This window comes from Opisthorchis viverrini (genome assembly GCF_000715545.1).
Source record: "Opisthorchis viverrini unplaced genomic scaffold opera_v5_455, whole genome shotgun sequence".
Classification (NCBI taxonomy): Eukaryota; Metazoa; Platyhelminthes; class Trematoda; order Opisthorchiida; family Opisthorchiidae; genus Opisthorchis; species Opisthorchis viverrini.
Window position 1 is genome coordinate 261,586 of NW_008752116.1, and position 17,610 is coordinate 279,195.

Consider the following 17,610-nt stretch of genomic DNA (forward strand, 5'->3'; position numbering starts at 1 on the left):
TAACTCGACGTTATTCCACAAGTAGACACAATGTCCACTTTGCCTCTTTTTTCTCTATGTTAATTGTATACTAATTCAAGATGTTTTCATTCTACGTGAATATTCTGGAGATGTAGTGCCTGGCTACACACGCGACAGTCTGAAGGCCGAGCAGGTAGCGGTGTCACTTACTGTATGGAAGTGTCAAGACATCCCATTCGCTCTCAATAAACGAAGGCCATTCGAACCCGCGACCTCCCGACAGTTGTTGAACATTTAACTTTTTAGTCATAAGTAGCTGATCAGCAGTGTGATTAGTCCCGAATTAGAAAGGACATAGCGCCACTTGTTCTCCAATCACGTAAACCACATCTGTTGGTCAAATGCTGACCAATCACGTAAACCACATCAGTTGGTCACGTGCTGACCGGCTCCTAGAGTGATGACATCCCAGATGGTAGCTGCACGCATGTTGTGGAAGTATTCTTCCTCCGGGACACTTGCTTTTCAGCTTAGATTGGCTTCACTTGCATGAGATATTTTCCGCTGAAAACCAGGTTCAGCTTTTATTTCTACCTTGCATTTTTTTATATGGCCACTAACATGAACAAATGTAACAGGCTGAGAAGCATCTGAAAAAGAGTACTTAGAACAAAATAAATCCTAGCTTAATCATCTTTTTAATGAGCATATTTTGGGCACTGAATGCAATTTGAGTTCAAGTAACTGGACGGAAACTCTGGGACTACCCCAAACCGGTCATCCCCAAGGAAAAGGAGATGGGTCAACGACTGTCGAAAATTTTTCAGCAACTTTGTAAGTAGTGTGTCCTCGCGAGAGCTCAGAGTGCCGGCAGCTTCTTATGCTCTACCGGATTGAGAGCTCTTTAAAACGACACCTGTGACAAAACACTTAGACCTTGCGGTACTGACTTTCACTAAAAATCGCAGATGTTTGATTGTTTGAAACCTTCACTCACCTGATGCCAGTATGGCACTTTCATCTCAGTGGAAAACTGCAATCAGCTTTCTCGATAGCTTTAAAAATATAGCACTTCAGCGCCAAGTTTTTGGCTCTACCAAATTGTCTGTCAAACTAATAAACGTGTTGCCTTCATTGGACCACAAGTTGTCCCAGGTGTTCCATTCCACCATCGGAAAAGGGATCATGACATGACTCCACCTCCTGACCGACGCAAGCTTGCTTCAAAATGCTTCCCGTTGCCTGTTGTATGTTTTTTAAGAAAAAAATTTACAGCAATAGTGTTTGGAAAGAGGGATAACTGAAGCAGTCTATCATTGAGTTGGTTGGTCATGTTGGACCCATAAAGTTTACGTAGTTATTAGTTGCTGGATTGGACAACAATCCACAAAAACAGTTTTTTCGGCCATTTTCGTATAAACCACAGATACTGTCCAACTTTTTGGCAGTTGAGAGACGGAAAAAACATTCAGCGCCAGTTAGACCTGAATCATATCTAAGGCCTTCACAATAAAATTATTCTCATCTTACACTACTTATAAAGTTATCATTAGCACGGAAAAATTGATATTCATCGCAGAGACCCGAACCTTCACAATCAACTCGGTCCAAGATAAAAAAAATATGCTGGGTTTTAGGAAAAGTGGGGTTAAATAGGCGGTTGCATGTACAGGAATTTAAGTGTCCCTAAGGCGCCAATTATATGTACTGCTCCTATTTTTTCAGGCACACCATTTTGGCTGAAAAAGTCTGCTCAACTGATATCGGCGGTAACTTGCTTAATACCCATCGAAAAGCTTTTAGGACGTTGCAGAGGATCAGAGTCCCTCGTTTGACGAGTGTTCAACTTCAAAAGAAGGGTTATTGTAACTCTTCCAAATAAGTTTTAAGCTAATTGCTCTTTCACGTAGTAATGGACACCAAATCTTCCGCCCATTAGCGATTTTCTTCTACTGAATATGGTACGCGAAGTTTGCCTCACACCACAACTGAAACGATTTTCAAAAATGCGTTTATTTTTCAGGATGTGACACTAATTATAAGGTCTGTAAGAACTTTCGAACTGAACACTTATCCGCGGAAAAAATCCCATAAGATATACGTCATGAAAAATAGCTCCAGACCATCGGTCTTGTTGTAGACTGCGGGTTTAATAGGGCCTCACTTTAACACCATAAACCGATAAGTAGCTCAGAGAAATAATAATTTCGCAAAACTTGATAACTTTCGGTCACTCGAGGAGCCAGTCAATAAGTGGCCAGCTGATGCGATTCCTGTGGCTGAAGAAAGAGTGCCGCTCTGTTCTGCCCAAGTGAGAGCTAATCGTCTGAAGCCCTAAACCGATTTCTGCTTGATGAATTTCGCTATTAGGTAAACTGTCCATTTGCGACAACCTTTATGGAGACGACAGCATCATGAACCAAAACAGGCCACTTGGAGTAACCAAACAAAGTTACGGTATGTTTCGCATGCGATTCCTCAAGGTCTCCCAACGATTTGGAATTATTTTTCCCTATGAAACATCATTTTAACCAGATGAGATTCTTATGCAAATGATACAAGAGTCGTCAAATATGATTACCTGTCACACATCGTCGAGCAAGGTGAGCTCACAAAGATAAACCGGTTTGTAACTAATACGAACAGGATGTATGGAGTTTTCTATGGGGGCCTTACATACTACTACTAAATATACCAGTCCGTTCAGTAGTATAGCAACCAGCCAGGCAATATTCTGCTACGCACAGGTCCTAGCGCCTACATGCGTGACAATTCCCATGGCATGTCAACTCGGCACTGAGTAGTGCTTTATTTTAAGCCGTTTACCGAGGACAATTACTCATTGTCCTTGTGGAGGCTTTGGACGGGCATTTTTGAGCATACCTTTGGTTTCTGCGAGTCGATTCGGGTTTGCGACTCGGTTGAAATTTCTTATCCGAGTCATTCGTGGCGTGCCTTGGTTGCCAAGTTTCCCCGTGTGATTACGAGGTAGTTAGCGGCTTGCCAGTATTATAATTTTCTGAATTCAGTCCTTTCTCACTTTCCGACTCCACTAGCTATTATTCTGAGGCAGTGGTCTGTTATCTACGGCACAATTTGGCGGGTTCACGGAGCAGTTTTTCCCTTAAAACTGAAGCAGTAATTAAATATTGGTAACGTAGGATTTGTACAACAGAATCTGAGGGCCGAAAAGCCGTTTTTCAGCTAGTCTTGGAAAAATTTGTCCCAGTGATGTGAGAAACAGCAACTGCACCAAACTTGTGCGTTGTATCCAACAAAATGAAATCTGTCTGTTTTAGAATCCGTTCGAAAAAATCAACTGGGAAATCCAGTTTGCTTACAGGGTAAACTTCCACCTTGAATGTGTGCTAAATTGTGGTCGATTAAAAAGTGAACTATTAAGAATTGAACGCAAGTTCGCTGCTAAAATACACGCTCGGTTTTGTTTCATTTCCCAGTAAAACTATCAGGACGCGAGTTATACTGGAGAGGATTTCACATACTGGTTCAGACAAAAAAGAACTTGCATTTATAGGAGCGTGATATTTCACTAAACCTAGTGACCCCACTTGACAACCATTATAAACGAGAGAACACCAGAACTACAGTGTACTAAAGTGTAAAATAAACCGGGAGAGAAACTCATTGGACAAGCAGGAAAGCCCGATTCAAAAGGATATATCAGGTGGATTGGAGCAGGCGCCCAGCCAATAACTCAGCGGACTCAAGGACAGGAGCCGATGCAATGGAGAGAATAGGGCGGTACAATTAATCAAACAATAGCTAAAAGATCAGACTACAGTGCAATACCAATTGAGAAGGGGCCATTCAGATCGAAGGAAGAAACTAATGAAATTGGAAGGCGCTTTGGTGCAATTTAGTTTCAAGTAGAACATAAGGTTGACGGAAACTAGGGGACTGCGCCTACCTGATGAGCCCCAAGAAGGGCGAAACCGGTCGTGGGCTGTCGATGGATTTTCAGCAACCTTATGAGTAGTACATTACAAATAAAACCAATCTAGATTCAAAGCTGATAGGCACTGTACAGATGTTTCAGTCCCGTCTTATGAAACTGCCTTAGGGTGTTTCGTACTCATGGTCTCCCAGCCAGTATTTTGAACACCTGACCATTTGGCCATGAGCGACTAATCAGCAATCTGAATAACTTGCACGCAAAACTACTTCCAACTCCCTGTGGTTAGTCTTGTTTTCCTCCTCTGTGTTTTTATGCTAGATGATTTAGCACATGGTTAGGTCATCGTAGCTTGTGGAGTTGGATACCCCTTTCCGTCAGATTCCTAAGTGCATAGTTCCCAACAATCCGATCAGATATTCGTGAGGTCCGGGGAACGTTGGCTATACTTTCATGGCAAAAATATTTATACGGTTTTAGTTACCTAAAAGCATTAATCAAAAAACCTCTCGCGAACAACACTGTTTACACAAAGCCCAATGAAAAGAACTCTATATACTCGAATTGGAACTTCTTAATGCAGATTTTTCCTGGTACTATATTTACACGTCTGGATTTGACCTCCACTGTATAAGGCCAGCTTACGATATAAGTTTTTTGTTGCGCACATAACAATTGTATCCTGATTCATTTCCTTCAACTAAGAAATTCATCCTTTTTGTTGATGTCATGTGCTTCAATAGACTCATTCTTGTTCTCGGTAATGTGTAGTTTCAACATTCAACTAGAGTTCGCTTGTTTGACATCCAAAACGAGGAGGATGATGCAGAATTATGAAATCAGGTGATCAGAGCTTCTACAATGCAGTGACTTGACTATACTAGATGCCGTTGGCTTTGCCGATTGCCTCAGCTTCAACCGATTTGTTCGGTAGGAACGACCTACTTCCTAATTTTCAAGTAGTTTAACAAAACAAACATTCTTTTCCAGCCAAGGACGATGCACATCAGTATTCAACCGAACTTGCACTGCAAAGTGATAGAGGATATAGAAGTCTTGTTCCTTAGCAAAGACAGCCGCCTCTTTCTGTATACAAACCACTTACAGAAACTGAAAATAGGCAAGCATCTCTAAGAGGTAGTCTCTGTATTGGCCGGAAAGGAATAAACTGAAAAAAAATAGTCCTCGTTAAAACCACGATTTACAAAACACAGGTTAAACAACTAGTTTGATTTTGTTACTAGCGAAGTCTGGCCTCGGGATCCGCAATCGCCTATGGGTAGCTTTTCTGTGTGGCTGATAATAGGTGCCTGGCGTTGTTTTAGCTTCTGGATGAGTGAAACCAACCTGTACTACGAGCGTATCACTTTAACTACAAGTGAACCCGGAAAAAACGTGGGAGACAGACAGGCCTGCTAACCGTATGGTCGGTATCGTTCAAAGGAAACGGCTATGGAATGGTTAACAGAGATGCCTACAAGAAAAACACATCTTGAGGACTTTAAAAGAAACGGTTGCAGAAGAAAGGAAATTTCATCGTCAACTTAAATAAATTTTACCCTGGAAATTCAAAAAACAGGAGGATGTTGTTCATTTAAAGGAACAAACAGCCAGAGAAAATTACGGTGTGTAAGGTTTTGGCCGGGTTGTGATATGCATTTTTGCCAAGCGGTCATGGTACTTTTTCTCCCATCGCAAATTAGCCAGACCATTGTATTCAAATTTATTGAAGATGGACATCCAGGAAAGTAGAAAATTGCCAATAAGAAAAGAGTGCCACCTGTATGCGAGTTTTGAAAAATTAGTCTTTTTTTGCTGAATTGTCACGCACGCCCAGGAACAAGCCAAGTAAGGTCGATCCAAGTAAAGCTTTTGGCATCCTAAGGTGAATTTTTAGCGTACAAACTGCAAACTGCAAAATAATTTGATCAACTCCGGCTGAATTGCCCATCAGTAAACGCTTTAAGAAAGCAGGCTAGATTCAACGCTAGAAAGCCTTTTTCCGGAACAGCTGACAATTCTGGTGGTTGATCACGTGGCCGGTGATTTGTTTGATGAGCTTGCAGACGTTCCGTTACCAGTCAAGGGGATATCGCCACTGCGCAGCTGAGTGAGTTGGGCTGACCCATTCATCTAGGCACTGCCGATGTGTTCTCGACAGCGAAGACAGGCTGGGCAAACAGATCAACGGCCACCCGGTCAGCCACCAGCAAACATAACCGGGCTACCCATTATATCGACACAGCTGATGGCTTTATTAAACATAGCTTGTAGCTGCTCGAGGCACGTGACAGCTGCAGACGATCAATGCGTCATCAGCCATGAATGGAAAGTCAGGGGTGGGCCTGTTACTTACATACAGCGGATAAAAAGGGAAGAATAATACCTTGTGAGCCACCGCAGGCAACGGAAAAGAGAAGCTACTACCAACGTTTGTGGTGTTCAATGTGTGGAGTACTCTTCATTGGGCTTCAAACTCCAAAAGCAACCATGTAGTCAGCGGACGGTAGGTGTTGACTTTTATATCCAGTTTTAAAATGACGGGATGAATTATTAAGGCAACAACATCTAGAGTACAACAAGATTGACGGTTCCCATATTAGTTTCAGCCTTGGATACTTTGCATTCGGAGAAACGGAGGTGAATAACATTCGCCCAATTTTCATCGCCCCCCTTTCTACCGTAAAGGCAACATTGCAGTCAATCTCCTATGGTCAGGAATTTTTCCAGTGGAAAACAATTACTTAACAAAGCGGAGACCGGCAAAATGTACTCATTCGCAAACTAAGATGGTGTTACCAAACATTACCAGTGATCACTACATGAGGCTGCTGAAGCGAAAGTTCACCGATCCAAACATCGTGGTATTTCGTATTCCATCGAACAGATTTGAGGAGCACATGTTCTGAAAGATGTCCTATCCAGGGTGATCGAAATTCTCTCCATACGCGCGGAGAAGCATAGGGATTTTAAATAACTGACATGAATACCCTTGAGTAGATAAGCGTCCCCCGGTGAGGAATTGTCTGTCGACAAACACAAACTAAGTAGTTAGAGGCGATCACATAAACAAGCTTTTCAAACATTATGGCGCCATAGACATCAACACTCCAATCTCAGCAGAAATCGTACACAGACGTGGTAGACAGGCTTTTTTAGACATTGGAATGGTTTAGATTTTTCAGCAGATTCCCCCGTTATTTCTTTATGGGACAATCTGTCCTGAAAAGCCGAGTAAAACCGTACAGCTGCTTCATCAGTTTTGGGAATCATCAGCAGTGCACATTTCACAAAACTACAGTAGGGAGTTTCAGACCCTCAACCCCTCAGTTAGTAGTTTGAACACTTAACCGCTTGGCCACGAACGGCTGATCAGCATTCTTATTAGCACTCACTTGGAAAGGATTTATCGCCGCTCATTATTCAACCAAAAAAACAAATCACGTGATTACGTATTGATCGGCTGCTCGAGTGGCGACGTCTCAGATGCAAGTTTTACTCATCTTGTAGAATTATTCGTCCTCTGAGCTACTAGGAGATCGATTGAAGATTTTCCGTCATTGTTGGCTGTTCGCATTGCACAACCACTCTGTGACGAAACTGCAGGTGCCTAAAACTCATTGTCCATTTTAAAAATTATCAGATGAAGCCTATGGTTACGACTACCATAAGGAGTTTTCGATCAATTGAGTTATGGAGTATGAATCGGACACATGGTCCCCCGAACATTTGCTGAACGAACAGACACATGTATAGCCCTCATGCGTAATCTGAAGAGTCCGGGAAAAGGCAATTCCTCTTCCTAACCCTGGCGAACCGATTACAAGCCATAAAGGTTTCCGGAAACTCTTCCACAGCTCACGACAAGTCTCGCCCTTCTTGAGGCTCATCAGGTAGGCGCAGTCCCCGAGATTCCGTCAAACTTACGTTTACAAGCCAGCTTACGAGCTTGCTGGATAAACCAGCTGCCACCTGATCAACAGTCGACAAACGCACCCGGACTGCCAATCTTTAGACGTAGATCGAATGCCAGTTTTTATCGACCATATTACTTACATTTCCTTCTCAGCCAAAAACAACAAAGGCCATAGCCAGTGTGAAACATCATCCACTGTCGAACTATTACATTCCATTCCTTGTTACAAAAGGCTGAGTGTGTACAGGATTGTACTCATTATCGGTTGTGAAACAAAGTGTGAAGCACAAACGGAATGCTCTGCTAGTTTGTTCCAACTACGGTTGCCCAGCTGGTGTTTTCCTTCAAATAATCGCCAACATGATGTCCCGTTTTTACAGACAAAGATAGGCTCCGCAGTTGGCTAATTAACGCTACAAAAGATACTTGCTACTAATTACTTTTGTAATTTTAACCTATTTATCGCTGTAGCCCACTTGTTATCCGAGGCGATAAACAGGTGCATGTCAAGCGGATGACGACTGATGGGTGACCTTGAGATGGGCTAGTCCGATTGGCGGACGCCAAATGTTTGAACAATTTTGGTAAAGTTTGGATAAATACGCGTCCACAATGGAGAAACGTGGGATCTAAGATTCTAGTCACGTTTTATAACAAAGTCAGCGCACCGGAACCTCAGGGAAATCGATGGCCTGAACTGAACATCGAATTTCTCTTCTAAGGTGTGCACTCAGAGTTCATTTACGGAAAGCGCTTATCACATGCATCGTTTCGTCATCGACACACGCGCAAGTCCCTACAAGTTACTAGGGATGCCAAATTTATCATAGAATTTTCCACAATTTCTGACAACCACAGCTAAATTGCAGGAAATTCAAGTACAATAGTGGCAACCTTTTCCGCCAACCTTATGTTCCAGTTGAAACCACATTGCACGAAATTAGCGAAATACACTCATTTTCAAACTAATTTAGTCTTGCGAGAGACTTACCTGGAACCCAGCTGAATCCCTCGTTTATGGTATGTCTTGGCAAGTGAATGTGCTGAACCAGGGCGGTTTGCTCTCGCGAAATCAAATTTGTTCGAAAATGCGTGTATTCCGCTAATTTCGTGTAATTTGGTTTCAAGTAGAACATGAGGTTGACGGAAACTCGGGGACTGCGCCCACCTGATGAGCCCCAAGAAGGGCGGAACCGATCGTGAACTGTCGAAGAACTTTCAGAAAACTTCTGCATTACGAATATATATGTATCGCAATATCTCGAATATCGTACCAACTGAAACATGAGGTGCCTTTGCGCAGCACATTTAGTTGCCAGAAAACGTCACAAACGAGAGATTCAGCTGGGTTCCCCGTGAGTCTCTCACAAAACCAATTTTGTTTGCAAGTGAGTGCATTCCGCTAGTTTCGTGCAATTTGGTTTCAAGTATGAGGTTGACGGAAACTGGGCGACTGCGCCCACTTGATGAGCTGTGGGCTGTCGAAGAGTTTTCAGTAACCTTGTGAGTAGTTTCCCTTATGAAAATATACTGCGATATCTCGAACGTCGTGCCAACTGAGGTGTCAGCCGGTCTTTGTGCAACAAATTTGGTTGAAAAATATCACAAACGACCGGTTCGCTTAACTATCAAGGGATATTTCTTATGACTCGAAGTGTCTCTGCGCTAATTCGATCGTATAAGTTTGTTAAACCACACATATCGCCTAACGATCACCCACTTTCGTTTTTTCTTCAAGAGTAAGTCGAATATAAGTCGACTTGAATAACTTTCTGTTCAACTGTCCGACCCACATTGAAAGGCCATTTCGAAAGCAGCTAACAACCACACTCGAAGAGACCAACAATCTCCAACGTAACTGTCAGTCAGCTGCGAGTATGGCGCTTCGGATTGCAGACCGACATTACTCGCAGGTTTCGTCAGCAGTATACGTCGTTACATCGTCAAATGCTTTCAGACAGTAAACACAGATATATTGAGGAAAACTGATACTTATCAGGATATTTGAAATGCTTGTGCCTATGGAAAACTACGGAAGGTCTTTTCGGGGTTTCTCGCCCTCCTAACACACGACATGTGATTTCGAAGGTTCGCTTTGGTAGCAACCACCAGTTGATAACAAGAACAAGTGACAAGAAGTTCAGTCACTGAATGACGTTTCTCAGTCTGATAATGCAATCACCAAGCTGATTGAAGAGGCTCCTATTTGTCTAGAGCCAGAATTTTATCCCTGTATGAACCATTGTGACGGCAGTTCTCCGTGGCCGGATGCATGTGAAATGACAAACAAATGTTCGTTTCGAAAACCGGCAGCCAACTTTGAACATGTTGAGTCATTGAAGAGAGTTGATTTCCACCGTACTGTAAAGGATTTATTATGTGGATTGGGTGCACCGTACTCGGGTCTGCTAAACAAACCTATTTCAGGTGTACGTTGATGGTCCTTTGGGCATGTTTCACGCTTTGTACAATGTCTGAAAGTCCAAACAGTTTTACCCTTTTTTCACAGTCTATTTATCGGGCAACCACAAAGTGACCAGGATCAACATGTCTGTGTTTCCGATTGCACGTGCACTCTGTGTTTGCTCTTTTCCGGCCAGCACACGAATTGTCAAAGTAACGCTGTTCACAGTTAACATGTGGCGAATGTCGCTCATTAGGCTTGAAGCGTTTGTTTCATTCGTTCACATCCATCCCGTGGAACTGCATCACACACACACACACATCAAACTGACAAGCCACTGGGACTTGTTAACGAGCCCGGCTGTCCGGCGGTTGCGATGCTTTATGGGACATTTGTTTTACAAAATCCACATGTTTCCTGTCTTTCGCACATGGAGACCCCAGCACGACCGGCAGGCGCCGTTTTCGTTCGAAATGCGGCAACAAATGCCTTCGCACGTTACGGCAGCAAAAGAAGCAGTTGTCCGCATGTGTCCGAAGTGCATGCTTTATCCCAGACAGATCCGGCTTCCATTCATAGCTGAATATCGCGGTGGGGTTATAATCCCTTCTAAGCGGCGGACCTCATCGGCTTTGAATGGGGATGGCGCATGAAGTCAGTCAAGTTAATCGGTGGTAGACACAATTGCGATGGTGTGGTTCAGTTTGACGTCCACTTTAGTGGCATCTTGGTCCTTTTTTTCCGGATATTTTCGTCTCCCACATCGCCAGAAGAGCGGAAAAAAGTTTTAACAGAATGCCGCAGGAAAAACCGAAGCCCGAATTATCAACACATTAACGATTACCTGTCGCCACGAATTAGATGACAGGCAGCAACACAAGAGTGGGGGGGTGTTGGCAACCAGTTAATCAGATGTCAGCGAAGCCTTAGAAACAGAATGATAAATGTCTCGCTACTTAAAGTTTGAAGAAACAGCTGTTGCGTCTGTGATGTACCGGATGGATGAAAAAGAACTTGGACTAGACCTGCACAAAATGACGTCCGGGAATTTTTGAGTAAGGCAACCTATTACAATGCATATTGAAAGCCTGGTTGTAGCTTATCGGTATGCCAAGTCAAGGTGTGCTGAGTAATGGGCGGTTACTAAATTTAGTAATGTAATGTCCGACCAGAGGTGATCTAAAGCTCATTCCTCGTTGAACGGACCGCTGGCCATTTCTAGAGCGCCGCAGAGGCTAACGTTCTGTCACCGAGTGATGCTTGTTACTTGGAAGCCTAATTTGACCCACGCATTTCACTGAGTAGTTTGAAAGTAGTAAGGAAAGTTTTTCTGTTTCAGTCGAGATTCCGTTTTCTGGATTTAATGCCGACAGGCATTGCACTTCCGCGTAGTTGGTTCCGGGAGCCATTAGTACACCGAATCTCATTCAACCCCAGCAGGACTATTGGAACCCGTAACTTTCCGGCCAGTACTTGACGCATGTAATATATGTGGCCGATCAAGAATGTGCTTTAAGGGGATATATCGCCACTTTCTTTCCCGAACACACTTACTGTCAAAGACGCTCTTGATATGTGGAATATGTAAATACTTGTGATAATAATCAATAAACATGTGAAATAATTTGAATGAGTGCAGCTTGGAAAGAGGGGAAACCGTATGGATTTGGGAACAAGATTCAAAAGGAATAAGTGCAACGGAAAGTGAATACATCTAACTTTCCCGTCACCCTAAACAAACTCCGTTTACATACCTGTTGGCCAACCACTAACCCACCGCTACGCACCACTACGCTCCCCTCTAACGCACTGATGTCACCCCGATTGGTGATGAAACATTTGCAATCAAATTGCCCAGCTCAGCGAACAAGCCAACGACCAGTTGTTCGAGTTCCCAGCGTTGGGCGCTTCGGTGTACTGCCGCGGTGGATAGTCACTAGCCCCAACATGGATAACCAGCCGGTATCTCAATCAGATTTGCCAATCAACAATGTGTGAATTACTGAACGCATTTCTGCATAGCCGTAGAAGGTTTGCACGGAATCTAATGCAATGCCGCGCGCAAAATTTTGAATGCCACGCAGAATCTTCACAGATTGTTGCCGCTTTCGAGAAGCCAACTAAAATCATGAACTGAAGGTGTCAAGTATGACGCTGAAAGCCTAACTTCCAAGACTACATGGGAAGTATACCAATGAACTTGAACATCGGGTTGCTAGCTGAGGGATCGGTTGTTGATCAGATGGCTGTTGATCTGTTCGCCGAGCTTGGCAATTGCGCATTCATCAACTGCGCACTAATGATGTCTCCTCTTATGGTGACGAAACGTTTGCAAGCCAATTGTCAAGCTCGGCGAACAGATCAACAGCTATCTGATCAACAACCAATAAACTCACCCGAGCTACCAATATTTCACCACATTACTAGCTGAGGGATCGTATTCATCATTCGCTGAACTCTGGGCAGTTTCGCAACAGAACATCCAAGAAATCGATCCAAATGGAGGGTTCTGTGTTTTTTAACGGACGGTTTTCGGGTTGTATTCGAATGAGCCCACGGCACGGTTAACACATTCGATTACACCAGAGCGATCGACTGGGGTTGTGGTCTACTCATTCTATCTTCGTAGGGTTTCCTCGCCTCGTTGTGAGTACACATCAGACAGTATGGGCCCACAGGCCCTCTTGTGGTTCACCAACCAGTTAGCTCCTTGCTAACAAACCCAACCGATCGATTACTGTTCCGAGAACGATCGATCAGTCTGGCTTTGGCAGAATTTGTAGAGTCCGTTATATTTCATTGGCCACTTAAAACGCCTGATGTAATTTATCGAACTTCGTTGCAACTGACAAGAACATCCGGTAGTTTTTTTTCGGAAAACGATGACTACATAATTAGATGCATCACAGTCTGTTGTAAGGCCTACGCCCTTCCCAAAAATATCATAGCTTGGTTGATACTAAACTGTAGGGAGAATATACCTATCTCGCGACACAGGCAACAGGCAATGCACTGTACTCAGCTCTGGCCGTTTGCGTGCAGTTTTGTTTTTCTGAACGTCTACACTCGATTGAGTACTTGCAGCATTATGCCTCTAGCTATGAGCGTTGTCGTTCGATTTTACAATCCAATCAGTGCCATTTGGTTTTCGTTAAATAAAAATTTTTTCCACGTAGGCTCCGAGTTTGTACTGTACGTCAGGTTGTATTGTTTAAATGTATCCGCGGTCGGCAAGGGTGTCGAAAACTTTCGAGTACCGATCGAATGAACATAAGGCTAGATTGTGGCGTACTGGCTGATTAGGAGAACAGCTACCAACTTCAGAAGATGTTCCGAACGGTAACAAATCTGTGAACGATCGAATAACATTGAAGGTTAGGGATTTTGTCACACTAGTGAGTCTGCTCATCAGATCTGCAAATGTGCGTCTGTCACGGCGAGCTGAAACCAAATTCGTGTGTGTCAATTGCTTTCGATTTGTGTCCAAGTAAAACGTAGCGTTGACGGACGCTCATGGACGGTGTCTGCCTAGTGAGCCTCAAGGAGGACCAAACAGATCGAAGAAGTTCCAGCAACCTTATGAGCAGTGTTCCGTGAACAGCACTTGATTGAACTCTGAAATGGGGGGTTCGAAACTAAGGGGACCGTAAAATCTATAACCGTTTACAAGAGAATCACTTTAGTAAACTGAAATGAAATGCCAAAAATTATGAAACAAGTCTGATGAGTTTATAGAAATGCTTTACGGCCTCCTGTCATCAAGAGCCTTTGCCGGTATTTCCTCAGGAATATCTCATCAGCATCTGTATGTGTTACCTCACTATAAGTCTAGCGAATAAATATCATTGCACACTTGAAATGGTGAACATAAAAGGAGGAAAAGAAAAGCACCAAAGAATGCGGATGAACAGCAAGCTCTGGTTAAAGATATAGCGATGGCGGTACATGCCTTAGACACAGGACATAGAATAGATCTGGGGCATAGCCTGTTGGGCAAGTGTAGTTAACAGCACTGAACGATCGACAGAATCAAACGCACCCATGAACTCAAAAAATATCAAGATTGAGGGTTTTCTGTACACATGGCGTTGCTCTAACACCTGACAGGGTGTGGTCTACCCGGTTGAAATGCCGTTTGATTCTCACGAGCCAGAAGTTCTGTTGTTAACTACTAACTAACACCTCTGTGGTTACTACAGCCACTGCGAATACTTTTTCTCAAGTGAACGCTATTATCGATTCACCCCAGTTGTCTGGGACGGTCTATTTCTCCTAGATAGACTCAAATAGGCTAGGCAGGCACCAGCTGGGGAATTCACCACCATCCTTGAGCAAAGCAGTAGGCATCTCACGAAACGCCAGTAACGAGTCTCGATTCGGGACCTTTCCGGCCAGTAGTTGAACACTGAACCATCCGACCACAAGCGGTTGCATTCTTAATTTATCTTTTTTTCACTTGAAACCTATCGATTGCCAGAACCTCAGACCCACTCTGAAATCATTCTTGAAGATTCCTTGGGCCGTGGCAATCAAACACGTCTAGAAGTCTCGGAAAGTCGCTGGAGCAATTTGATTGTGGACTCTTTGGTAGACCGTCTGGGGTCGACTTTCTCCATCGAAACTGCAGCCAACATCTGGTCTTAGCACATTAAGAACGGAAGTTTCTCATTCTGATTTGTATGTACACAGATAGCTACGTAAAATACGTCATTATATTGCGCAATCTTTCATTTTCGTCTCGACTGAACGTTTTCATTTTATTCCCCCCCCTCTTGTCACTGTTTCGTTTCACGATAACTGCTCGGGAAGAGCGAGGAAAAACCAAACTATTCAGGCGAATTCACGATGGTTTTCGTTATGTCCATCAAAACACTCATTTGCGATGCCGTTCGAAAAAAATCGGCAAACGGATTACCGTGCAATCTTAGGACTTAGTCAGTGCGGATGGGAACACCGGCTCTTGACTGTGTTTACTAATCCTACTATCTACACATCTCTCGCCGTCTTACTGACCGACATTTCCTCTTTCGAAAGGTTTAGTTTGTTGTCTGTTCACTGGGGAGACAGGTTTCGTCTCGATCTTTGACAGTGATCTATTGCGAACATGTGTTGCCTAGTCCATCAAGTTTCTGGGACCACCTGCACGTTTGGCGACGTGGGATAGACTGTCGGTTGTTGTTTGTGGGCACTTGACAGCTGCGGAACCTACTGGCGGACAGTCCTGCGTTATTTGCAAACTGGTATTTTTGTTGTTAGCGCGGAGATTTCAACCGTCAGGTTGCGGGGCTTTCGAACGGTCACAGTTTTTTTCTCAGGGAAGACAATTGGGTGTGCGCGGACAGAGGAAGTTATCCACCTACGAACCGAGACCGAGTGTTGGCTCGTTTCTAAACCCGATTGGAAGGATCAGCAAATCTATTGGACTGACTGTGAACGCGCGTCTTACGATTTGTTGTTTGTCCGTAAAGCAGGAACACTGCTTTCTGGCTCAAATTCACACCTTCAACCAACTGGGCGTGGCAGGCAGGCGACGGTGCGGCAGCGTCGCATTGCGACATGTAGTAGTGCGGGCGTGAACTGAACACACGCCAGAGATTGACAAACACCCAAACTGTGGAAACTGTTCAGACAAGGTGGTGTAAGTATATGAATGGTTGGTTGGTTGGTTGGCTGGTTGGCTTGGTAACCGTGCCGGCGAAAGAAACCCAATCAGCAAGCGCGCATCGGTAGCCAAAAAAACCAGGGCAACTAATTTGGCGATAGGGGGTTAGAGAGGGGGTGAAGTAAATTGGACAATTGAAACTGTAGTTGACGGGGTCTTATCAACCGAATTGGTCGAGTTTCGTGTTCGACAGTACCTTAAGGTCAACCGGCGCCGTTTGTCGTAAATTTGGCGACAACAGGCTGGCGCCAACACTCAACAGAATTTGGGCACTGGCGTCCTTGTGAATGCGTCCGGTGCCATGAAAAGTTCGGAAAAGCAGAAATTGAGTTTGACGCCGTCAATACTGGGAACCTCCGGTTTTCAAACACTCAAATATCTTTTGCCGTCAGCATTGTCTACGGCTACCGAATATGAGACAACCGGCAATTTGACGTCTGGTGCATGGCGCCTATGCTGGCGTTCCTCTACCTCGGACGCCTCGACCGAACCGAGGACTGGTCAAAAGTCAGATTGGAATGCGCTGCCGCCGCCGCCATCATGGTCATCACACTGTGTCTGTCATGTTTTGCTGATTTCCGTAACCTACACATGCAACTGCCTATCACGTATAATCTTCACGTATAGAAAACATTGGACGGCACATCTGAATCAGTACAAGAGCAGTCATTCATCCTCTGTCGCCAGCCTCACATTCCCTCAAATACATACATACTCTGACCGGGATTTACTAGTCGACAGCCACCCCTATCGATCTGTGACCAACGGTCCGCCTCACACGCAAAAATTTCACCCTCCACCCAATCCCAATACCGTCAAAATCAGTGTTGCCCGCAACGCACTTGCTCCTCGAGAGTCCCCAGTCTCAACAGACAAACCACACTTGGCATTTGCCCACTCGGACAGGAAGAAGAGGCTAACAAGACTGAAAATCAGTATAAACTGTACAGTTATCACGTTAATTCATTTGTTTCTACTCATCACCTGTGTTGGAGCCAGTCACAATTTCCACCCGGCTAAAATCGCTCATCACGATCAAGTCCTGTCCAATGTGTACCACGTTCCTCACCCTGACAGCAATCCAAGTATCGTGGATATTCCTGGCCTGGACCAAGTACTTGTCGACGAGGATATGACAAATTCAAAACCATCGCGAGCGGAACTAATTGAGAGAACCCCCAGTTATATGTTTGACATGCACGATAGACACAAACGCGATTGGTGGGATTTTGACCAGTTTAGTGATGGACACCTGAGGCATCCTCTTCATTCGCAAAACACCCATGAGCACGACAATCGTAAACTTGGAACCGTAACGGCTATTCGACACCACAAACACATAGGTAAGTCCATGTGGATATCTCACCGGTCGGTTTAAACGAACTAATTCAAAGCTTTGGTCTGGTATCTTTCCGCAGGAGGGTGAGATGGCCCAAGTGGATAGAGCGCGAATTTACTGACCGGAAGGTCCGTGGTTCGAACCCGACCTCTACCTCTCGACTTCCCCTGTCTAGGCTTGGGTGACCTGGCAGTATCCCAACCCTCGTGCCTCCTTCGTGTAGCATGGCAGCTAGGCACCGAAAGGGTGCTACAGCTGAATGGTTATTTTATTTTTTATCTTTCCGTAAAGTCCTCGAATTTTTTTGAAAAAAATAAACTTTATGAGACGTACTACTTCAATGATCAGCGAAAACTTGCCTACAGTCGGCTGAAAACATTCGAATGAAAAAAGTCAACGTTTTTTGCAAATGACC

At 44.2% G+C, this 17,610-nt stretch overlaps 1 protein-coding gene across 1 annotated transcript in view; it reads right to left on the reverse strand.

Annotated features, from left to right (window-relative positions):
* T265_15373 (hypothetical protein) overlaps positions 1-17,610 on the reverse strand; it is a gene marked incomplete at both ends in the record, with an annotated part of 125,926 nt that overhangs the window by 49,509 nt on the left and 58,807 nt on the right. Inside the window, 2 exons of the mRNA XM_009177781.1 lie at positions 8,782-9,019; positions 16,699-16,781. Coding sequence (XP_009176045.1) covers positions 8,782-9,019; positions 16,699-16,781 — 321 coding nt within the window. The remainder of the gene's footprint in view (positions 1-8,781; positions 9,020-16,698; positions 16,782-17,610) is intronic.